The 25282-nt window shown below is 42.5% G+C and overlaps 1 protein-coding gene across 5 annotated transcripts in view; it reads left to right on the top strand.

The window, feature by feature from the left end:
* Window positions 1-15468: 15468 nt before the first annotated feature.
* Window positions 15469-25282, top strand: part of GK5 (glycerol kinase 5) — a 73320-nt gene continuing 63506 nt past the window's right edge. For 3 of the 5 annotated variants that reach the window (XM_055110574.2, XM_055110575.2, XM_055110573.2), the window contains exon 1: window positions 15469-15797. In XM_055110574.2, coding sequence (XP_054966549.1) covers window positions 15651-15797 — 147 coding nt within the window. In that variant the 5' untranslated portion in view covers window positions 15469-15650. The remainder of the gene's footprint in view (window positions 15798-25282) is intronic. The other 2 variants (XM_003826521.4, XM_055110576.2) reach the window with 2 other exon arrangements.

The following is a 25282-nucleotide window of genomic DNA, read 5'->3' as shown; positions in this document are numbered from 1 at the left end:
ATTGTCTGCCTACTTCAGAGCTATAAACTAGACTGTTTCTGAGCGCTCTGATTATTGTTTTTTTCTCAGGATCGATAAAAGAAGTTGAGCCATAAGAAGATCACTAGCACTCAAGAGTGTTATTTAGATGAACAGGAAGCTCATAAAAATATTTTTCTCCTTCACTAAAATAAAACACACAATTAAAAACAAACTGATTTTATAATTACTTGTAATTCAATCATCTGAAACCCAGCATGTGAATTACTTTGTCATAGTTCCTAATATCCTATTAAGTTTTAATCATACTAAATCATGTCAGGCCATCTGTGTTGAAGATTCTCTCATGATCACTGGTAATGTTCTTCCCTATTTATCATGCCTGACTTTTGAATATATAATAAAGAAATAGGTGCATATAAATGGAATAAGATCTTTATCTTTTTTTCTTCTTCTTCTTTTTTTTTTGAGATGGAGTTTTGCTCTTGTTGCCCAGGCTGGAGTGCAATGACATGATCTCAGCTCAGCGCAACCTCCACCTCCTGGCTTCAAGCAATTCTCCTGCCTCAGCCTCCCAAGTAGCTGGGATTACAGGCATGTGCTACCATGTCTGGCTAATTTTGTATTTTTAGTAGAGACTGGGTTTCTCCATGTTGATCAGGCTGGTCTTGAACTCCTGAGCTTGTGATCCGCCCTCCTCGGCCTCCCAAAGTGCTGGGATTATAGGTTTGAGCCACCATACCTGGCCTTGGAATAAGGTCTTTTTACCTTCAACCAAAAATGTTTTTTCTTATTATCTTTATTTTAACAAGCATGATTTTTCTTAATACTACATTAAGATAATATATCTAAAAGAGGGAGAGTTTTAGATGATGATTACAGAACTCTCAAATGTTAAAAATGAAATTATAGCCAGGCGTGTTGGCTCACGCCTGTAATCCCAGCACTTTGGGAGGCTGAGGCAGGCAGATCACCTGAGGTCAGGAGTTCAAGACCAGCCTGGCCAACATGGCAAAACCCCGTTTCTACTAAAAAATACAAAAAGTAGCCAGGCATAGTGGCTGGCACCTGTAATCCCAACTACTTGGGAGGCTGAGGCAGGAGAATCACTTAAACCTGGGAGGCAGAGGTTGCAGTGAGCCAAGATCTTGCCATTGCACTCCAGCCTGGGTGACAGAGCAAGACTCCATCTAAAAAGAAAGAAAGAAAGAAAGAAATTATCAGTTAGTTTATCCTCATTATTCTTTGATTCTCCATTTGCGAATTAGTCTGCTCACTAACATTTATTTGTAACCCCCAAATGTACAGTGTAACGTTTCCCATTAAAAAAATAAATACTTGTAGTGTTCTCAGGGTAATTTGTGGACATGTATAGAGTTGTGAAAAATCTGAGTCACTCAACATGCATGTTCCCAGCTGAGCTCAAATAAGATGATCTTTGCCTTCCTGTTTGTAAACTGGTGTCCTTTTCAGTGTCTGTTTAGAGCCATATTTTTCACATTTTATGCTTTTTGTTGGTGATTTCACTGTTTAAAATAGTTCCAAGTGTAGTACTAAAATGTTCACCAGTGTTCCTAAGCATAAGAAGGCTATGTCATTGTAGGAGAGAATATGTGTTAGATAAGCTTTGTTCAGGGGAGATACTAGGTTCAATGTTAATTAACCAACTATGTATTAAATAGGATGTCTTTAAGCAGGACATATAATACAAGGTTGTGTATTGATCGATTCAAGAAAATGTGACCAGGGGCCTGCAGGAAGCTAACCCTGTATTTCCTCTAGGAAAAATGGTTCAATATTTGCTAATTCGGGGTTGCCAGTGATGTTACAGAACATAACTACTGTGAGTAATGAGAATCGAGTATAATTCTCTTTTTTTTTTTTTTTTTTTTTTTTTTTTGAGATGAGGTTTTCTCTTAATGCCCAGGCTGGAGTGCAATAGTGCGATCTCTGCTCACTGCAACCTCTGCCTCCTGGGTTCAAGCAATTCTTCCACCTCAGCCTCCCAAGTAGTGGGGATTACAGGCTCATGCCGCCACGCCTGGCTAATTTTTGTATTTTTAGTAGAGATGGGGTTTTGCCATGTTGGTCAGGCTGGTCTCAAACTCCTGACCTCAGGTAATCCGCCTGCCTCAGCCTCCCAAAGTGTTGGGATTATAGGCATGAGCCACCATGCCCAGCCGAGTATGATCCTTTTTCAGTTAAAAATCAGTGTATACTGCTTACAGTCTTTATTTCTGCTTTCGTTTGCATTTGAATCAATTAGGTTTTATTCATTCTAAGTTCTATTCTCCTTTATAGTAATAAAGCATGATGGAAAGCTAGAGCTACAATTTGTGAAATATAGTCTGTACTAAGTATATTTTTAAAGTAGGGCTTTTTTTCCTCGACAGGATAAAATCTGAACGTACCTACTAAATGTCCTCATTGCTGGTTGGGCATGGTGGCTTATGCCTGTAATCCTAGCACTTTGGGAAGCCAAGTCAGGAGGACTGCTTGAGCCCAGGAGTTTGAGAGCAGCCTGGGCAACATAGCGAGACTTGTCTCTACAAAAAATAATTTTTAAAAGTTACTCAGGTGTGGCGGTGTGCACCTATAGTCCTAGCTACTTGGGAGACTGAGGCAGGAGGATTGCTTGAGCCCACGACTTGGAGGTTGCAGTGAGCTACGATCGTGGATGTTGCCACTGCACTCCAGCTTAGGCAACAGAGCAAGACCCTGTATCTAAAATAAATAATAAATAAATAAATGTGGCTGGGTATGGTGGCTCGCACCTGTAATCCCAGCACTTTGGGAGTTCAAGGAGGGCAGATGGCTTGAGTCCAGGAGTTTGAGACCAGCCTGGGCAGCATGGCATAACCCCACTCTACAAAAAAAAAAAATACAAAAATTAGCTGGGCATGGTGGCACATGCCTGTAGACCCAGCTGCTCTGGAGGCTGAGGTAGGGGGATCACCTGAGCCCAGGAAGCAGAGGTTGCAGTGAGCTGAGATTGTGACACTGCACTCCATCCTGGGTGACAGAGTGAGACCTTGTCTCAACAAGAAAAAAAAAAGAATAAATATCTGGGTTGCTAACAACCATATCAAGTACTTTATTATGCTTAGCTTTACATAAAAGTATCATTAGGGTCAAAGTCCCTAGGTCCACACATCCTGCCTGAATGTTATCAGAACTAAGAGCTCATTTGAAGTCAGCCTGGAAACTGCAACTTTTTCAGATGTGCTGTATTAAAATTATGGATCAATCTTTTATTTCTTTTTCTTTTTTTTTTTTGAGACAGGGTCTTGCTCTGTCACTCAGGATGGAGCACAGTAGCACGATCTTGGCTCACTGCAACCTCTGCCTCCCGGGTTTAAGTGATTCTCATGTCTCAGCCTCCTGAGTAGATGGGATTACAGGCGTTTGCCACCATGCCCTGCTAATTTTTGTATTTTTAGTAGAGATGGGGTTTTACCACGTTGGCCACACTGGTCTCAAACTCCTGACCTCAGGTAATCCACCTGCCTCAGCCTCCCAAAGTGCTGGGAGTACAGGCATAAGCCACTGTGCCTAGCCCAGATCAATCTTTTCAACTCCAGAATTCTGAGTTTTATATATGCAGATGACATCACCTTATGCTTACTATAAAGAGTTGAGTCCTATGTGCATAGAGGGCTTCTTGGAGTGATGGAAATATTATTTATCTTGGTAGGGATGGGGTGGTTACATGGTTGTATACATTTGTCAAAACTCATAACTGTACATTTCAATAAATCTGACCTTAAAATGAAAACAATCCCATTTGAGAAGAAACTTTATGTTGATAGAGATTAAGCAATGTGTGGGGAAGAGTTTTCTTAGGCAAAAGGCTAAGATAGTATTCTTTACTATTAAAAATATACCTTGGGCCGGGCACAGTGGCTCATGCCTGTAATCCTAGCACTTTGGGAGGCTGAGGTGGGTGGATCATTTGAGGTCAGGAGATCGAGACCATCCTTGCTAACACGGTGAAAGCCCGTCTCTACTAAAAAAAAAAGTACAAAAAATTAGCTGGGCATGGTGGCATGCACCGCTGGTCCCAGCTACTCAAGTGGCTGAGGCAGGAGAATAACTTGAACCCAGGAGGCAGAGGTTGCAGTGAGCCAAGATCGTGCCACTGCACTGCATGCCAGCCTGGGTGACAGAGTGAGACTCTGTCTCAAAAAAAAAAAAAAAAAAATATATATATATATATATATATATACACATACATACATACATACACACCTTGAGCCTGAGCAATATACGGAGACACTGTCTCTACAAAAAAAGAAAAATATTAGCTGGGCACAGTAGTGCAAATGTGTAGACCAGCTATTTGGGGGGCTGAGGTGGGAGAATTACTTAAGCTCAGGAGGTTGAGGTTGCAGTGAACTATGACTGTACTACTGCATTCCAGTCTGGGTAACAGAGCAAGACCCTGTCTCAAAAAGAAAAAAAAAAAAAAAGATGTTCAAATATATCTTCAATCTAGTAACTTCCCTTATTTTTTGCATTTTCTTCTGTATAATCCTTCTTTTTTTTTTTCTTTCTTTTTTTTTCTTTTTTGAGATGGAGTTTCACTCTTGTTGCCCAGGATGGAGTGCAATGACGTGATCTTGGTGTGGTGATCTTGGCTTATCACAACTTCCACCTCCCGGGTTCAAGCGATTCTCCTGCCTCAGCCTCCCGAGTAGTTGGGATTATAGGCATGCGCCACCGTGCCCGGCTAATTTTGCATTTTTAGTAGAGACGACGTTTCTCCATGTTGGTCAGGCTGGTCTCAAACTCCTGACCTCAGGTGATCTGCCTGCCTTGGCCTCCCAAAGTGCTGGGATTACAGGTGAGCCACTGTGCCTGGCCTTGTATAATCTTTCTTTACCTTGGATTTTAATTGCCTTATACAAACATTTTCCTCAAAAAATAAAGTTTTATCTGTATCCATGTATTCACAAATGTTTTCAGCCAAACTCTAATGTGGTTTAACTCTTAATCCACAGAACTCACTCACTTGAGATGTTACAATGTCCCTAGTTAAGGAAAAGGCATCTGACCATAAGTAAAACATAGCGACTGAGATGAGACGACAGATGCTCTTCTTAGGCAGTGGCCTCTCTTTAGAACTTTCCAGGCCTTGGCTGTTCATAAACATAAAAAGTGAGTCCACAAAACCTCTGCCCCAAGTGGCTCCTTCCTGCCCACGACCTGTACAGATCGGTAAGTAAATGAATGAAAAGATTTCCTGTCACTCAATACACTTCAGGAGGGGAGAATTTAAGAGAGGGAGGAAGAAGCCTGCTCATGTTTCTGACACTGGATGCCTCTTAAGGGCAAGGAAATGGGCAGATAATTGGCCAGGTGTGGCTTTGTGACTCTGGTTTCCCTGGATTAAACGGTAACCCTTTCCAAGGCTCCCTGCAGCTTAGCCATGGGGACACCATCACTTCCCCCAGACCCGCTTAAGATTTAGGCAGGCAAGTCGCTACTCAGCTCTCTCTGGGAAGGCTGGAAAAAGCCAGCCTCGGACACAGTGGCATCTATGCTGTCAAGCTTGCACAAACATATCTGGGTGGCAGGGTAAGTCCTCATTGTTTACCTCTGGAAACACTGGATGTTTCAGCCCCTCTGAAGAACTACTGTATAGGGGAAAAGATCCTGCTTTCATCACGTACTGTCTGTGCAGCCTTGAGGGGTTATTCCCTACTGTAACAACATAGTGACCCTTATTGAGTTCTGGAGCGAATTAAGTAAGAGAACATACAGGATTGTATGTGTAAGGACAAACGCAGTATTCGGCACAGCAGTCACTCACCTCACATGACTTCTTTTTCTCTGATAGAAAATTCATACTCCCTTTCATGCTTTGGTTTCTAGGAAGCATGAGGAACTCAGTGTTTATTCGTTTGATTTATGAAGTAATTTCCTTTAGTCTAGGTTTTCTGGTGTTGTTATTCTACTTTTCAATTTCCAATTCTCCCCTTGATTTCGGTCTAACTCAAAGTCCTCTTTTATCTTCAGATCTTGATGGACATTGGTCCTGAGAATTTGAAGTTTCTGGGTCTCATTCCTTCTGGTTCGACTGCTTCAGGAAGTGAATGGGCTTAACAGCAAGGCAGGCTAGGACTTCATCGAAGAAGGGTGTTCAAGGCCAGCCTTCAAGGCTAGGACTGTTCAGTGGTGAGGAATGGGCCTGGGTTGAGTCTTTAGGGAATTAGCCTGCTGAAAGAGGTGGTGCCAAGGAAGGAAGCCAGTGTTTTTGTTGTTGTTGTTGTTGTTTGTTTGTTTTGAGACAGAGTCTCGCTGTGTCACTGTGTCACCCAGGCTGTAATGAAATGGCACGATCTTGGCTCACTGCAACCTCCGCCTCTTGGGTTCAAGCGATTCTGCTGCCTCAGCCTCCCAAGTAGCTGGGACTACAGGCTCACACCACCACACCCGGCCAATTTTTGTATTTTTAGTAGAGACGGGGTTTCCCTATGTTTGCCAGGCTGGTCTTAAACTCCTGACCTCGTGATCCACCTGCCTTGGCCTCCCAAAGTGCTGGGATTACAGGCGTGAGCCATCGCACCCGGCCCGGAAGCCAGTGTTTACAACTGTAATACTCAAGAGTTGTTGTGGAAAGTAAAAAGTTCCTCTTCAAAGTTTCCCTTCTTGTTAGAGGATAATAATAATAATACATGTTAGAAATAATGGTTTCTCTTAAAGACTAACTTTCTTCAAAACCTTCTTGCTTTGTCTTTTTTTTTTTTTATACTTTAAGTTTTAGGGTACATGTGCACATTGTGCAGGTTAGTTACATATGTATACATGTGCCATGCTGGTGCGCTGCACCCACTAACTCGTCATCTAGCATTAGGTATATCTCCCAATGCTATCCCTCCCCCTCCCCCCTCCCCACCACAGTCCCCAGAGTGTGATATTCCCCTTCCTGTGTCCATGTGATCTCATTGTTCAATTCCCACCTATGAGTGAGAATATGCGGTGTTTGGTTTTTTGTTCTTGCGATAGTTTACTGAGAATGATGGTTTCCAATTTCATCCATGTCCCTACAAAGGACATGAACTCATCATTTTTTATGGCTGCATAGTATTCCATGGTGTATATGTGCCACATTTTCTTAATCCAGTCTATCATTGTTGGACATTTGGGTTGGTTCCAAGTCTTTGCTATTGTGAATAATGCCGCAATAAACATACGTGTGCATGTGTCTTTATAGCAGCATGATTTATAGTCCTTTGGGTATATACCCAGTAATGGGATGGCTGGGTCAAATGGTATTTCTAGTTCTAGATCCCTGAGGAATCGCCACACTGACTTCCACAATGGTTGAACTAGTTTACAGTCCCACCAACAGTGTAAAAGTGTTCCTATTTCTCCACATCCTCTCCAGCACCTGTTGTTTCCTGACTTTTTAATGACTGCCATTCTAACTGGTGTGAGATGATATCTCATAGTGGTTTTGACTTGCATTTCTCTGATGGCCAGTGATGGTGAGCATTTTTTCATGTGTCTTTTGGCTGCATAAATGTCTTCTTTTGAGAAGTGTCTGTTCATGTCCTTCGCCCACTTTTTGATGGGGTTGTTTGTTTTTTTCTTGTAAATTTGTTTGAGTTCATTGTAGATTCTGGATATTAGCCCTTTGTCAGATGAGTAGGTTGTGAAAATTTTCTCCCATGTTGTAGGTTGCCTTTTCACTCTGATGGTAGTTTCTTTTGCTGTGCAGAAGCTCTACAGAGATACAGATCAATGGAACAGAACAGAGCCCTCAGAAATAACGCCGCTTACCTACAACTATCTGATCTTTGACAAACCTGAGAAAAACAAGCAATGGGGAAAGGATTCCCTATTTAATAAATGGTGCTGGGAAAACTGGCTAGCCATATGTAGAAAGCTGAAACTGGATCCCTTCCTTACACCTTATACAAAAATCAATTCAAGATGGATTAAAGATTTAAATGTTAGACACTAAAACCATAAAAACCCTAGAAGAAAACCTAGGCATTACCATTCAGGACATAGGCGTGGGCAAGGACTTCATGTCCAAAACACCAAAAGCAATGGCAACAAAAGCCAAAATTGACAAATGGGATCTAATTAAACTTGCTTTGTCTTAATAACTCTTTGTTAAGCACTGTCCTATGTAGCTGTTAGACATAAGGGAATAAGTACATTCTATGTCCTTGTACTTTAACCAAGATATTTGTGCTGGACGTGCTCACAGGCATGTCCCAGCTCACAGCCTAGGCCCTTTCCTTATTTGGGAATATTATTACTTTTCTAAGTCCTTTTTAAGCAACTTCCTCTTTTCCTCTGTTCTCCATTGCTTTTACCTATTTACAAAAGTTTTTAAGCTGTTAGCCAATCGGGTTCAGTTTAGATTGTGAGGTTTGGCTCCAACCAACAGAGATCAGACACAGCAGTAAGGACCCAATGTGTAAGGAATAAATATGCCTGCCTTTCCTTTGTTCATTGTGCTCTCATGGCAGGATTGCTAAGGGGCAGCACCCTTTCTGCAGAAAGTAAAATTACTTTGCTAAGGAAACTTTTTGTCTAAATGTTGATTTTTCCTTGCGGTACTGAAAAACGAACATTTTGCATGTAACAGTTGTCAAGGGAGGACAGACAGTCTTAGCAGGTATCGCACTCCAGGGGCTTCAGAATGGTGAGTGGGGAGTTCTGGTACTCAAGAGTGGGTACATGGCAGCCTTCCAGACCACAACATGGGGATCCAGGAGAGGGAGTCCAGGCCTTAGAAAAGGATGAATTTCTGAGGAGTATATAAATGGGGGGGAAAATTAAGGTTTTACAGGACCTGAAGCTTGTAAAACCTGGGGAACCCCCTTTAAGGAAACAAATAAACAAACAAAAATATTTCACTTTTCAAATGCTTTAAAGCATAGACTGTGAACAGTTTGCTAGGGCTCTTCTCAGGTCCTTGGCAGGGGCCCATGCCAGGGAGGGGCCTGAAGCTTAAGCTTCATTAACTCCACAGCTCATCTACCTCTGTCCTGCAGAGGGGTCTGAGCTCCAGACAGTCAAATCAGGAAACTGAGACAGCTGTCCACTCCAAAAGAGGCAGGGCTCATAAAACAAGGGTTAAGAAAAAGGAGGTGGCTTAATGTTCATGTGGTTATTCAGGGAAGCTAGCTCAACCCCAGGCCTTCTGTTCAGGTTGGATGATCTGCATTGGTGGTCACATTACAATGTGCCCAGCATAGTGCAGAGATTAGGAAGGGCCCAGTGCCCTCTATGTCTTGTGGCCAAATCAGGCAGAAGATGAGGTCTGGTACGGACTTGTACATATTTGTTTGTTTATTCAGTCATTGAATACTTTTCCTTCCTTCCTTCCTTCCCTCCCTTTCCTTTTCTTTTCTTCCTTTCTTTCTCTCTCCTTCTTCTCTCTTCTCTTCTCCTTTCTTTCTTTCTTCCTTCCTTCCCTTCTTTTCTCCTTCCTTCCTTCCTTCCCTGCTTCCTTTCTTCCTCTCTCTCTCTTTCTCTCTTTCTTTCTTTCTGACAGTCTCGCTCTGTCGCCCAGGCTGGAGTGCAGTGGTGCGATCTTGGCTCACTGCAACCTCTGCCTCCCGGGTTCAAGTGATTCTCATGCCTCAGCCTCCCACGTAGCTGGGATTATAGGCATGGGCCACCATGCCCAGCTAATTTTTGTATATTTAGTACAGATGGGGTCTTGCCATGTTGGGCAGGCTGGTCTTGAACTCCTGGCCTCAAGTGATCCACCTGCCTTGGCCTCCCAAACTGCTGGGATTACAGGGGTGAGCCACCACGCTCGGCCAAGTCATTGAATACTTTCTGTGCCTTGAGGAAAAAAGACTAAGGCCCCATCCCTGCTCTGAAGGAGTTTACTGTCTAAAACCAGCAATTGACACCAAAACATGATGTAGCCAGAGTCCCCAAAGGAAGTTACTTGCAGAACCCAAGAGCCTCTAGGAAGACTAGTGAAGAGGAGGTTGGGATGATGATTAGGCCCTAAAACATTGGTAGGAGCACTTGGAGCTTCTGAAAGGAGTAGGGTGACCAACTGTTCCAGCTTGCCCTACCAACTCCTGATTTTAACAAAGTCCTGTGTTCCAAGAGATTCCTCAGTCAAGGGAAAACTGGGATTGTTGGTCACCCTAGGAGGAAGGGACACTGACTAGTTTCTTTGGAGGAAGGAGGGCATTGAGGTCACTGGGATCAGTCCTGAGGCACCATTCATTTCCCTTTGGGGTGTGACAGGGAATGATGACCTTTACACAATTTCTGATCCAGCCCTGAGGAGCTGCAATCAAATTTCTTGAGAGTGTGGGAGGCTGGTACAAGGATTTTTAATCCTGGGCCTGCTTAAGAGGGTAACGTGTAAGAAGTGGCAGTGGTGGAGAAGCAGCCTGGGAGAGCAGTCCAGCCCAGAATCTAAGATGTAGCAGCTGGGTCAGATGAAAGATAAGGCCACCAGGTAATGCAGCACACAGCAGCAGTGGCCTCTGAATCAATAACAATGGACTACCCCAAAGAAAGGAAATCAGTACATCGAAGAGCTATCTGCATTCCCATGTTTATTGCAGCACTATTCACAATAACCAACATTTGGAAGCAACCTAAGTGTCCATCAACAGATGAAATGGATAAAGAAAATATGGTATTACACATAATGGAGTACTATTCAGCCATTAAAAAAATGAGATCTTGTCATTTACAACAACTTGGATGGAAATGGAGGTCATTATGTTAGGTGAAATAAGCCAGGCACAGAAAGACACACTTCACATGTTCTCAGTTATTTGTAGGAGCTACAAATTAAAATAATTGAACTCATGGAGACAGAGAGTAGAAGGATGGTTACCAGGGGCTGGGAAGGGTAGTGGACAGGGGTGAGGGGTAGGGCCGGGGGAAGTGGGGATAGCTAATAGGTATAAAAAAATAGAAGGAGTAATAAGATCTAGTATTTGATAGCACAACAGGGTGTCTATAGTTAAAAATCACATTTTTTTATTTCAATAGCTCTTGGGGTACAAGTGGTTTTGGGTTACATGGATGAATTATATAGTGGTGAATTCTGACATTTTAGTGCACCAGTCACCTGAGTAGTGTACATTGTACCCAATAGGTAGCTTCTTATCACACACCCCCGTCCCACCCTCCTGTTTCTGGGTCTCCAAAGTCCGTTATATGACTTTGTGTACCTTTGTGTACTTAGCTCCTACTTCTTTGGTTTTCCATTCCTGGGTTAATTCACTTAGAATAATGGCCTCCAGCTCCATCCAAGTTGCTGTAAGACATTATTTCATTCCTTTTTATGGTTGAGTAGTATTCCATAGTGTGTGTGTATATATATATATATATATATACCACATTTTCTTTATTCACCCATTAGTTGATGGGCACTTAGGTTGGTTCCATATCTTTGCAATTGTGAATTGTGCCATAATAAATATATTTGTGTAGGTGTATTTTTCATATAATGACTTATTTTCTTTTGGGTAGATACCCAGTAGTGGGAATCCTAGATCAAATGGTAGATCTACTTTTAGCTCTTTTAAGGAATCTCCACACTGTTTTTCATAGAGGCTGTACTAATTTACATTCCCAACAGCAGTCTGTGTTCCCCTTTCACCATATTCACACCAACGTCGACTATTTTTTGATACAGTCAATTTAGTTGTACATTAAACATAAGAGTATAATTTGATTGTTTGCAACACAAAGGATAAATGCTTGACATAAAGGATACCCTATTTACCTTGATGTGATTATCATGCCTGTATCAAAATATCTCATGTAACCCAAAAATATATACACCTACTATGTATCCATAACATTTTTTAAAAATTAAGAAAAAAGAATGACTGACCAGCTATCAAAGGCCTTAGGAGCCTCTGAGCCCTGTGCCTTGTTGCCCATATACTCCTTTCCCTTAGAGAAGAGCAGGGTTAGAGGTGCTGACAGAGAACAAAGCAAGCGGGAGAAACAGGTATCTCTTTGTTCCCCCAGGCCTCTCCTACTCAACAGTGAAATAAGATCTTGATTTTTATCTGAGATCTTTATGTTTGCTTTACCCAACACCTGGCACCTGAAGTTATGTGCAAAATTTTGTGTGTATAAGCATCTTCTTGGGAAGATAGTGTTCATTGTGGCCTCAAAGTTGTTCAAGATCTGAAAACAATTTGAGAAACACTAGATTAAGTGGTTTCTAAGGCCCCTGTTTTCAAATTCTATGATTTGATAATACTCAATATAATTTATTTGAATTTATAAAAAGGATCATTAAGGAAGTGTCAGGTTTCAAGAAGCCAAGAAATATCACTTTGAGAAATATACTAAATATTAACATCAGGTAATACAAAGCCATTTTCTCTGTTGTGAATGGGGAACTGATATGGTTACTATTATGTGTGAACTTGGCTAGGCTAGTTAGACACACTGTATGCCCAGCTGTTCGGTCAAACACCAGTCTAGGTGTTGTTGTGAAGGTATTTCTTAGAAATAATTAACATTTAAATTAGTAGACTTTGAGTAAAGCAGATCACCCTTCATAACCTGGGTGAGTCTCATACAATTGGTTTTAAGCTTTAAGAACAAAGACAGGTTTCCCAAAGAAGGAAGTCTCCTCAAAACTGCAACATGGAAACTCTTCTCGAGTTTCCAGCCTGCTAGCCTGCCCCACAAATATCCAGGACTTGCCAGCCCTCACAATCACATGAAGCAATTCCTGAAAATAATAAACCTCTCTTTCTCTTTCTCTCTATCCTATTGTTTCTATTTCTCTGTAGAACCCTGACAAGTACTGGACCCATTAGTCATTTATTTCGAATTACAATAATTCTCACACACACACACACACACACACACACACCCCCACACAACGACCAAAATGGTCAGCACTGGTGAAGGCAGTCAGTCCTTGAGGCCACTTGGAACAAATCAGTACTGTTGAACAGGGTACAAAGAAAAAAAACATACTCTTCCAGGTGTATGTTCCAAGCTTCACGTTGTATGGCCAAAGAGCCAATTTTGTCAAATTGTCTGAAAGCAAGTTGATTAACAGGACAATTTGGTCAAAAGAATGACTTGGCCCTGCGCAGTGGCTCACGCTTGTAATCCCAGCACTTTGGGAGGCCATGGCGGGCGGATCACGAGGTCAGGAGATCCAAACCATCCTGGCTAACATGGTGAAACCCCGTCTCTACTAAAAATACAAAAATTAGCTGGGCATGGTGGCGAGGGCCTGTAGTCCCAGCAACTTGGGAGACTGAGGCAGGAGAATCGCTTGAATCCGGGAGGCGGAGGTTGTAGTGAGCCGAGATCGCAGCACTGCACTCCAGCCTGGGCAAACAAGGGCAAAACTCCGTCTCAAAAAAGAAGAAGAAAAAAAAAAAGAATGATTTGGCTGGGCACAATGGCTCACACCCATAATCCCAGCACTCTGGGAGACAAAGGTGGGAGGATCACTTGAGGCCAGGAGCTTAAGACCAGCCTGGCCAATATGGCGAAACAGTCTCTACAAAAAAATGGAAAAATTAGGCGGGCGTGGTGGTTGTAGTCCCAGCTACATGGGAGGCTAAGGCAGTTGGATCGCCTGAGCCCGGGAGGTCGAGGCTGCAGTGAGCTGAGATGGCACCACAGCACTCCAGCCTGGGCGACAGAGCAAGACCTGTCTAAAAAAAGTTTTGATTCAAAATGAGTATGTATGTATGTATGTATGTATGTATGTATGTATTTTGAGGCAGAGTCTTGCTCTGTCGCCCAGGCTGGAGTGCAGTGGCATGATCTCGGCTCACTGCAACTTCCGCCTCCCGGCTTCAAGTAATTCTCCTGCCTCAGCCTCCCCCGTAGCTGGGATTGCAGGAGCCCGCTACCACGCCCGGCTAATTTTTGTATTTTTGTAGAGAAGGGGTTTCACCATGTTGCCCAGGCTGCTCTCAAACTCCTGACCTCAAGTGATCCGCCCGCCTCGGCCTCCGAAAGTGCTGGGATTATAGTCGTGAGCCCCCGCGCCCAGCCAAAATGATTATCTTTTACCTTTTAATTGATATACCAGTTGGCACTGTTAAACGTTTTCACACAAAACATATATTCATATGTTTGCTAATTTTACAAAAAGAAGATAAGGAATATTTTCAGGCCCCGGCTTCACAGATTGCTGGTGGCAGTGGAGAGGTGGGTGGCGCAGGTGGAACCACCTCCCCACTACTTGCAGATCAGGACCCTCCCCGGGAAAGCTCCAGGCCCAGGAACCTAAGCCGCAAGAATCTCGAAATTTCCACAGGACACCTTGTTCCTTTCGGCCAAGTGTCTGGATGAGCCCATCCCCTTGGGCAGCAACAAAAGGTAAAGGGCCTCTGTGAGGCTTTCAGATTCCAAAAAAAAGCAACCGCAGGAGTGGAGTGTGATGGTCAAAGCAGCCACCTTAAGCTTTCTCCTTTCTTTCCCACTAGAGGGCTGAGAAAAGTCTTCTTCCTGGCGTTGTATTTCATTTGGCAAATATTTACCGCTTTGTATTGTGTGCAAACTTTACCAGGTTTTCTGGGAAGAGAAGTCGTGGGGAACTCTCAGTTTGTTGATAAATATTAATACTTTTGGCCAAATTTTGAATTTTTTATGTCACTTGTTTTATTTCATTTTTGAAAAACAGCACTTTATTTCATTTAACTCTAGCATATTCAATGGCTGTGCATTTAATAATACTGAAATAAAGTCGCACCCAAAATGTTAGCAAAAAAATGGAAACTATATATGGTAGTGACCTCTACAAATGTTTTAAGCTTGAAAAATTCTGCACGAACGCAGACACAGGTTAGTCTGCCAAAGTTACTCAGATAAAAATTTCTCCAACCCTCAAGTCATAATCATAGTTGAGAAATGCATAAATGTGCCTTACGGCACCTCGAAACTTTTTGAGATTTTTATATAAACTAGCCTATACTTCTCTCCTTACGATTAGCATATGGGGTAGCTATTTTTCTTTAATAGAGATTCTTCAAATGTAGCTAGGGTTAAGAGAAACGCTGGCGCTGCCTCTCAGGAAGCTGGAGACGCAAAAGAAAAAATTAAGAGTTAAGGGCCGCCGGGCTCGGTGGCTCACGCCTGCAATCGCAGCAATTTGGGAAGCCGAGGCGAGTGGATCACGAGATCAGGAGATCGAGACCAGCCTGATCAACATGGTGAAACCTCTTCTCTACTAAAAATACAAAAATGAGCCGGGCGTGGTGGAGCGCGCCTGTAATCCCAGCTACTCGGGAGGCTGAGGCAAGAGAATCGCTTGAACCCGGGAGGCGGAGGTTGCAGTGAACCGAGATCGCGCCACCGCACTCCAGCCGGGGCGACAGAGTGAGACTCCGTCTCAAAAAGAAAAAAAACAAGAGTTGAGGGCCAAGTCAATCCAACCGCGGCCGGCGACTGGAGGCTGAGCATGGCTGGCGATCTGGGGCTCCAGATCACGGCGCAAACCCGCTGACCTCCACCCCTCCCGCGCGGCCGCCGGCGCGCGCCCGTGGCGTCACGGCGTCGGGGTGGAGCCGGCGGCAGGGGCCGGGCCTCTCTAGGCTCTCCGGCTGAGCCGGGTTGGGGCCCGGGTTGGGGGCGGCGGCCCGGCGCGGCGCCCTGGGACTGTGGAGCATCGGGATTTATAGCGCGCCCTCTGGGTAGGCGGCTGTAGCGGAGAGGCGTGCGGGATCGGGATGTCGGGGCTGCTCACGGACCCGCAGCAGAGAGCGCAGGAGCCGCGGCACCCCGGCTTCGTGCTGGGGCTGGATGTGGGCAGTTCTGTGATCCGCTGCCACGTCTATGACCGGGCGGCGCGGGTCTGCGGCTCCAGCGTGCAGAAGGTGACTTGGGGGCGGGCGTGGGGCGCGGGTCTGACTGGGTTTCGCTGAGTCCCGGGGTCCGGCCTTGGGAGGCGAGCGGGCAGGCCCCACCTACCGCCCTGGACGCGGCCACCTGCAGCACCCGCGGGCCCTGGGGCGAGAACGGCGCGCCCAGACCGGCTGAGTCTTCGCGTTCCCTCCCTCGGCTGGGCTGAATCCCGCGCGCCCTTCCTGTCCAGGCTGAGGGTGCCAGGGGCCCGGTGTATGACCTGGGCCGCTCGCTTGCCTCTTGCCACCTGGGGAGCCACCTGTCCGGCCTTACCTGGATGGGACTGAGGTGACTCGCCGGACGGGACTGGGCAGTCTGTGCACATCCAGCCAGAGGGTGGTTTGTGAGTTGCTTGGTTCTTCCTGCACTTCCCTGATAGATCTCCCACCACATCTTTATTTACATTTTAATTTTTCAAAACTTTTTTTCTTTTTTCTTTATTATAGCCTTTGGACTTGTGCCTCAATAACTTTTCATATCTTTGTAGAATTTAAGTTTATTCTCTATTCTTCACTTGTCATCATTATTAACTACTACTCCACAAAATGCTGATTCCTTACGTGAGCAACTGATTGCCGTGGATATTAGAGGTATTGGGCAAGTTTTGAAGGCTGTGTGGTCATCAGTTTTCTATTTTCCATCTTTGAGAATTCATAAAATTCTTTATTTCCCCTCGTTTGAGAGACCTGCCAAATCATTGGTTGGTTGTTAGTAAAGCCTTGAATTGTTGATAATATTGGTCAGCAACCAACAAATTGATATCCTTCTGTTCTCATATTAATGAAGTGTTGATTTATACACAATTGTCAATGCACCAAAAATAATATTTATTTGTTATGGTGTTCTTATTGTTGTTCCTTTTTTTCTTTTGAGACAGGGTCTCACTTTGTCACCCAGGCTGGAGTGCAGTGCTGTGATCTCGGCTCACTGCAGCTTTGACCTCCTGGGCTCAAGTGATCCTTCCACCTCAGCCCCCCAGGTAGCTGGGACTACAGGCAAGGGGCCACCATGCCTGGCTAAATTTGTTTGTATTTTTTAATAGAGATGGGATTTTGCCATGTTGCCCAGGCTGGTCTGGAAATTCCTGGGCTCAAATAATTCACCCGCCTCGGCCTCCCTAAGTGCCAAGATTACAGGCGTGAGCCACTGCGGCCAGCCTGTTATGGTGTTCTTATTTTCTCTTCCCAGTACCAACATCTTTTTATGTTAGAAATTTGAGGGAGGGCCGGAGCCATCAGTTACCTAACCATTCCCAGCAGCACTGTATTCCCCCTTTTTCTCAGTGTCCCATTCTTCTTCCCACTACCTTAGAGGTGTTTTTCTTCGTAGCACTTGCCCAGGAGCAAGGTCCAGCTAGAGTGCCAGTGAGTAGTGACTGCTTTGAGCATTTGTTCTGGGGAAACATCAGACTTCCTTCCATTAAGTTTTTTTTTTTTTCTTTTGAGACGGAGTCTCGCTCTGTCACCCAGGCTGGAGTGCAATGGCATGATCTCGGCTCACTGCAACCTCCGCCTCCTAGGTTCAAGCAATTCTCCTGCCTCAGCCTCCTGAGTAGCTGGGATTACAGGCACCCGCCATCATGCCTGGCTAATTTTTGTATTTTTGTAGAGACAAGGTTTCGCCATGTTGGCCAGGCTGGTCTTGAACTCTTGACCTCAGGTGAACCGCCTGCCTCAGCCTCCCAGAGCACTGGGATTATAGGCGTGAGCCACTGCGCCCGGCCTCCATTCAGGTTTCAGGACCAAGACAGTGGAACTGGGATTGTAGCAGCTCCCTGGTCCCTTCTCTGGCTAGCTGTGTGGGAACACTGCCCACCCACCCACACACTATCCCTATCCCAGCCTGAAAAGAAAAATGAAAGGCAGACACCACCCTTCAGTGACTGGGTACTCATTACCTTTCTAAGAGTATTTATCACAAACACGATACTTTTTAAAGTCTCCCTTATAATTCTAGACACAAAGTACTTTTAAGCACTGTTTTTTTGTTTGTTTTTGTTTTTCTTTTAAGGAATTGAAATATTTGGAACCAAAGGGAGAAATGAATTACTAGAAAATGCAAAGTTTCACAGTTAATATATAATTTGGGGCAGATCATTAGTTTTTTTAGGAATGAAGTGAGGAATCTCAAAGATGGATCAAGATTGCTGTGAGTGGCAGGAGGCCAGGAAGATTTGCACAGACTCTAAACTGTGGAAAATGTGTCTGGATAAAAGAAAGATATGAGTAAATAAAAATACCAAAAAAATGCCTGCTCTTCCCCGATAAAGCACGGTCGTAGATTAAGAAGTGTGCAGCAATGCCTCTCTGTGTGGTAGGAGTTTATAGCAGTACTGCTTAAAGTGTAGTTACGGGGCTGCTGGGATTGAGATAATAAAAGAAAACTAAGCATTTAGGAACTTGTGTAGCAACTTAGCAGAATAATTTTATGTCTATTGACTCTAATAATGAAACATTTGGGATTTTATTTTGTATGCTTTTTTTTTTTCTGGAAACTTTATAAAAATTATTGTTATTTTTAGAGACAGATTCTAACTCTGTCCCCCAGGTGGCCTGATCACAGTTCACTGCAACCTTGAACTCCTGGGCTCAAGCAATCCTCCTGCCTCAGCTTCCTAAAGCTCTGGGATTACAGGCACGAGTTACTGCACTAGGACTAGAAACTTAATTGTATCTTAAAAATTGCTGGTCCACAATGAATATAATTTTTTTTTTTTTTTGAGATGGAGTCTCGCTCTGTCGCCCAGGCTGGAGTGCAGTGACTGATCTCGGTTCACTGCAAGCTCCGCCTCCCGGGTTCATGCTATTCTCCTGCCTCAGCCTCCTAAGTAGCTGGGACTACAGGCGCCCGCCACCAAGCCTGGCTAATTTTTTTGTATTTTTCATAGACATGGGGTTTCACCGTGTTAGCCAGGATGGTCTCGATATCCTGACCTGGTGATCCACCCGCCTCGGCCTCCCAAAGTGCTGGGATTACAGGCATGAGCCACTGCGCCTGGCCAATGAATAGAAATTTTTTAAAAAAAACAATTAGCAACTGGTCCTTTACTGCAGATAATTTGAGTTTTTTGGAAACAAGGATCTTGTTGGTCTACATTGCTGCTTAGTACCTGGTTTATTACCTCATTGTTACAGAATAAATAATTGAATTGCAGTTAAAATGTTAGGAATTCGTGGGGCTCTATGACTTAGACACAGAACTTGATTGTGTTTATTCTGTCAAGTGAAAATTACACCTCTTGTAATATTCCAATGGAAAGAATGTATAATAGAAACTTAAAACCTGTTAGTGTATGATTTGATTATACTGGGAAAGAAATTTTTAAAAAAGAAAAAAGAGATTCCCCTTTGTAGACAAGAACAAAATAGGCTGTGAGAAGACGTCAATCTTACTTCTTATGGCCTTTATTTTTTAAATGTTTAACAGTAGAGATACATTTTTAGCTTTTTTCTGTAATTTGTATTTTTAAAAAATCTTTCTTAGGGACTCTTAAATATACAAATTAACTACTAGAAGAATATTTTGTGTTGGAAACTCCACATATGAACATTTGATATTTTGGTTTGAAAAATGAAGAATATTTATCATGTTCCCCAGTGGAACATCATGCCATTATGAGAAACTATAAAAAATGATAATGTCTTGGTTGGAAGAACAGGACAGAAAGGTCACTCCAAAGAGTAATACTGTGTACTCTCTGTACATGCTTGAAAAACAGACTAGGTGGTTGTTGTCTTTTGTTTTTAATAAAAAAAAATTAACTTTTATTATATACTTGATCTAATTTTGGTTTGGTTCTCCTGTAAAAGAACAGATTTCACTACTGCAACTTGTTTGGGGATGGTATGTGACATCCTGATTGGTAAAGTGGGGGGAAGTGACCCTGAGTCAAGTCTGAAGGTTGATAGCCTTGAAGCAATGATATCCACATTGAGTTTTCTGGGGTAAGAAAGTGTTTCTTGTAGTTACACTATTACAGTCTGTAGTCATAAAAGCCTTGCCTAGAAAGGGCAGAAGTATTAATTGACAGAAGGAGAATAGATTGTGTTAAATCTGTTTTTTTGATGAGCTCACTGGGGAATAAGAGATTCTTTTTCCACATCACCTTGTGTAACACTTATACTCCCCATATTGTCACTGTATCCTCAGAGTTCCTTTTTTCTTTATTTTGGCCTTTTCATACTACATGTTAGACATTTTCCTTAACTAGTGATCTTGATTGGTTATCTGCATTTTTTTGGTACCATACCTTGCCCTGGCACTTAGGTATATCTGTCATTTGCAAGTACAGAACTCTGGTTCAACCCCTCCAGAAATAAATCTCTTACGTTCTCTTTCTGCCAGGTTAGGGAGGGGCAGTGATCTGGCTGGAGGAAAGGAATTGGGGCTCCTTATAAAGACTTTGAACCAGTCCTACGTACAACCCCATCTGGCATCCCAGCTTTCAGAGGAACCTCTAATTTCCAGAGTTCCACCCTAGAATCTCTGCCCTTTGCTTACGGGCATCACTCTCATAGTTCACTCATATGTTCATTCATATACTCACTTTATATTTATGGAATATCTAAGAAACCATAGGCACTTCTAGATGCTGGGGATAAAATGAACTAAGGAGACACATTCCCTGCCCTCTAGGAACTCACATTCTGAGGAGAAGGGTAGAGGTGACCTGACTCTGGTCTTATAGGCCATTATAAGGAATAGTGGTTTTACTCTGAGTGAAATGGGAGCCAAGGTGAGTAGAGATGCAGTGTAATCTGAGCAGGCAGTGAGGTATTGGCATTTCCTCCTCTGTCCTAAGCCATGTACCACCTGCCCACTCACTGTTCGTATTAAAAACATTTGTTGCCAGACGTGGTGGCTGACGCCTGTAATCCTAGCACTTTGGGAGGCTGAGGCGGGCGGATCACGAGGTTAAGAGATCAAGACCATCCCGGCTAACACAGTGAAACCCCGTCTCTACTAAAAATACAAAAAATTAGCCAGGCGTGGTGGCGGGTGCCTGTAGTCCCAGCTATTCAGGAGGCTGAGGCAGGAGAAGTGTGAACCCGGGAGGTGGAGCTTGCAGTGAGCTGACATTGCGCCACTGCTCTCCAGCCTGGGCAACACAGCGAGACTCCGTCTCAAAAAAAAAAAAATTTGTTAAAATCTGGTCTGATCCTATTTGCTCTTCTCTTTGTCCTTGTGCATTTAAACCTTGTTAATGTTTTCCTTTTAATAGACTGGGAGGAATTGGAGATGCATGCATATGTTTAAGCCATCATTTTGACTTGAAGCCATAGATTTTTATGAAATTTGTTTATTGATTGATTGATTGAGACAGTCTCCCTCTGTCTCCCAGGCTGCAGTGCAGTGGCGTGGCCACAGTTCACTGTATCCTCTACCTGCTGGACTCAAGTGATCCTCCCACTTCAGACTCCTGAGTAGCTGGAACTACAGGTGTGGGCCACTACACCCTTTTTGTATTTTTGTAGAGATGGGGTTTTGCCATGTTGCTCAGGCTGATCTTGAACTCCTGGGCTCAAGCAATTCTCCTACCTCGGCCTCCCACAGTACTGGATTACAGGCCACTGCATCCAGCCTACAAAATTTATTTTATTTTTTAAGTTAAAGTAAAATAGACTTTTGGTGTATAGTTATGTGAACTTTAGGACATGTGTAGAAGTAATCCCCAAGCTCCCTTGTGTTACTTTATTGTAGTCACATCTCCCCACTCACCTAACCTCTAGTAACCACTGATCTGTTTTCCATAACACAGTCTTGTCTTTTTGAGAATGTCATATAAATGGAATCATACAGCAAGTAGCCTTTTGAGACTGGATTTTTTTCAGCATAATGCCTTTGAGATTTGTCCATATTGTTATGTATATCACTTGTTTATTCTTTTTTATTTCTGAGTAGTATCTATTATATGGATGTACTACATTCATTCACCTGTTGAAGTACATTTAGGTGGTTTCTGGTTTCTGGTGATCATTAATAGAGCTGCTATAAACATTAGTGTACAGATTTTAAGGGGAATATTAAAAAGCTTTGAACCAGTCCTGTGTACAACCTTATAGGGTAAATTTCTCTAGGGTAAATACCTAGGAGTGGGATTGCTAGGTTATATGGTAAGTGAATGTTTATCTTAGCAAGAAATTCAGAGTGGCCATACCATTTTGCATTCTCATCAACAATGTATCAGAGTTCCAGTTGTTCCACGTCCTCATCAATACTTGGTATCATTAGTTTTTAAAACTTTACTTATTTGATTTGACTTGCATTTCTCTAATGGCTAATGATGCTGAATATCTAACTTCATGTACATATTTGTAATCCACATGTTTTCTTTAGTGGAGTGCTTGAAGTCTTTTGCCCATTTTTAAATTGAGTTCTTTGTTTTCTTACTGTCGAGTTTTGAAATTTTTTATATATTCTGGATATTAGTCATGTGCTGGATATGTGATTTGTACATATTTTCTACCAGTCTGTACTTTTGTCTTTTTATTTTCTTAACAGTATCTTTTGCAGAACAAATGTTTTTAACTTTGATGAAGTCCAATTTATCAATTTTTTGTTATATGAATTATACTTTTGGTGTTCTAAGGACTCTTTGCCTAACCCCAAGTCACAAGAAATTTCTCTTGCGTTTTCTTCTAAACATTTTATAGTTTTACATTTTACATTTAGATCTTGATCCATTTTGAGTTAATTTCTGTAAGTTGCAAAGTTTGGGTTGAGGTTGATTTTTTTTTTTCTGAGATGGAGCCTTGCTCTGTCGCCCAGGCTGGAGTGCAGTGGTTCGATCTCGGCTCGCTGAACCTCTGCCTCCCGGGTTCAAGCAATTCTCCTGCCTCAGCCTCACAAGTAGCTGGGACTACAGGTACCACTGCCACACCCGGCTATTTTTTTTTTTTTTTTTTTTTTGTATTTTAGTAGAGACAGAGTTTCACCGCGTTGCCCAAGCTGGTTGTGAACTCCTGAGCTCAGACAATATGCCCGCCTCAGCCTCCCAAAGTGCTGGGATTATAGGCGTGAGCCACCATGACTGGCCTGATTTTTTTTTTTTTATTGCATATGGATGTCCAATTGTTACACCACCATTTGTTGAAAAAACTATCTTTTCTCCATGGAATTGCCCCTGTACTTTTGTTGAAAATCAGCTAGTCAATATTTGTGTGAGTCTATTTCTGGACTCTGTATTCTGTTCCATTGATCTATGTGTCAGTTTTTATGCCAATAGCATACTATTTTGATTACTGTAGCTTTATAGTAAGTCTTGAAATTGGGTAGTGTGCCTCTAACTGTATTCTTTTTTTTCCTCTCTGACTTTATTCTTTTTCAACGTTGTTTTGGCTATTTTAGTTTTTTTGCCTTGTATAAATTTTAGAATCTACAAAAAATACTATTGGGATTTTGTTATAGAAATCTGGGATGGCAGTTCTTTTAGCACACTGTAAATGTTGAGCCACTTATTTCTGGCTTTCATGGTTCTGATGAGAAATCCACAGTCATTTAAATTTTTGTTCTGTATATGTGAAATGTCTGGTTTCAAACTTTTTGCTTTTAGTTTTCAGCATTTTAATTATGATATCTGGGTGTGTAATGCTTTGGGTTCATTCTGGTAAAGGTTTCCTGAGCCTCTTCAATATATAGGTTTCATTGAACTTGGGCAGCTTTTAGCACTGTTACTTCCCTCAAGTAATTTTTTTTCCTGTTCTGAACCCTTTCTTTTCTTCTTTGGAGACCCCTGATTAAACAAATATTAGACCTTTTGCTATGTCCTGGGGCTTTGTTCTTCTTTTTCCTCCAATCTTTTTTCTTTCTGTTGTGCAGATAATTTCTATTGATCTATCTTCAAGTTTATTAATTTTCTTCTATCTCCCTTCTGCTATTGAGCCCATCCAGTAAGTTTTAAATTTTGATCAGTACATTTTTCAATTCTAAAACTTTTCTTTTTTATGTCTTTTATGACTTTCTTTTTTCTTTCTTTTTAAAATGGGATATATTTAAGGCATTCTTCATGATGTCTTGATATACTGACCTTGATATACACATACGTAGTTAAATGATTACTGCAGTTACCGTTGCTGAGACTGTCTTTCCATTTGTTGCAAGTGTATTCACTCCTCTTGGAGTATTTTCATAATAGCTGCTTTAGACTGTTTATCAGATATCTGTGTCATCTTGGCATTGGCATTTCTTGATTATCTTTTCCAATGTGAGTTAAGATTTTTCTGGTTCTTCATATACCTTGTAGTTTTGGATTGTATCCAAGAAATTTTGAATATTATGTTAAAAGACCCTGGGGTTTTTATAAATCCTATGAGGATTTTTGTTGTTTTTCTTTTAGCAGGTATTTATTGCATTTGGGTAGAGGCTACAAATTCAGTCTTCTGACTGCAGTTTCCATGTCAGATTTGTTTTCAAAATCTTGGCAGTACTATTTGGATCTGCCCTGTGTGTGTGCAACCTAGTAGTCAGTCTGGGACCTGGGCAGTGGTCTATCCTTTAGTTCTGTTCTTAGTATCTTTGGTATAGTGTTTAGGATTACATCCATGCAAGTGCAGCTTTGGGGTGAGCCTAAGAGTTCATATACAACTTTCTGTGGTATCTTTTCCAAGTTCCTCCCTCTCTGAGATGGTTCTGGTACTTTTTGATTCCCTGAACCTCCCCTTGTGGTCCCCGGCCAAAAAGCTGGGGCTTTTATTACTGCACTCGGCTGGGTATGTCTGGGGTTAGGCAGCAGAAACACACAGAGAAAAAAGCCATAGGGGTTGACCACACCCTCTTGGGATCACCGCTCATCTGATTGGAGAGGAAGTTTTACCTTCCTCAGGATTTTAGGTACCTGTTGAGACGCACCGATACCATTATTAACTGCTGCTGCCACTGCTACAGGATTTTGTGGGTATAAAAGTATGGAGACAAGGGAAAAAAGAAAAATGGGAGATCTGCCCCATTTCTTCTGAGTGTTAGGAGTTCCCTTTCTCATTCTTTGAACCAAAACAGTAGAGCTTTTCCTGGCACTTCCTCTGTGCCCTAGCTCCCAGTTCTGGTTTTCAGGATGTCTTGAGTCTAAGCCAGGGGATTTCAGAAGAAAAATGGGAGACTCACCACCAGTTCCATGGTACCTGAATTCTTATCTACTTCCCCAGTCCACCTGCTGCCATATACTTTTTAAGAGTCCACAATGGCTGCTGCATGCATTCTGTCCAGGTGTTATATTTGTATTTAGCAGAAGAGACAGGGTGGAGTGTGCTTACTCTATTGTGGTCTGAACTGGAATTCACTTTTTTTAAAATTTATTTTTAATTTTTTAAAAGCCTTTTTTCTTATTTTAAAAACACACCTTCTTGTAGAAAACTTAGAAAATAAAAGTAGAGATAAACAAAGCTAAAGTCTTCTGTGAACTCATGAGTTACTGCTATTTGGTGTTGGCATATAGTCCTTTTTTATCTCATAAATGTGTCTT

The sequence above is a fragment of the Pan paniscus genome, chromosome 2, assembly GCF_029289425.2.
Source record: "Pan paniscus chromosome 2, NHGRI_mPanPan1-v2.0_pri, whole genome shotgun sequence".
Classification (NCBI taxonomy): domain Eukaryota; kingdom Metazoa; phylum Chordata; class Mammalia; order Primates; family Hominidae; genus Pan; species Pan paniscus.
Note: the sequence above shows the minus strand (reverse complement) of the source record. Positions and strands in the feature narration are given on the sequence as shown.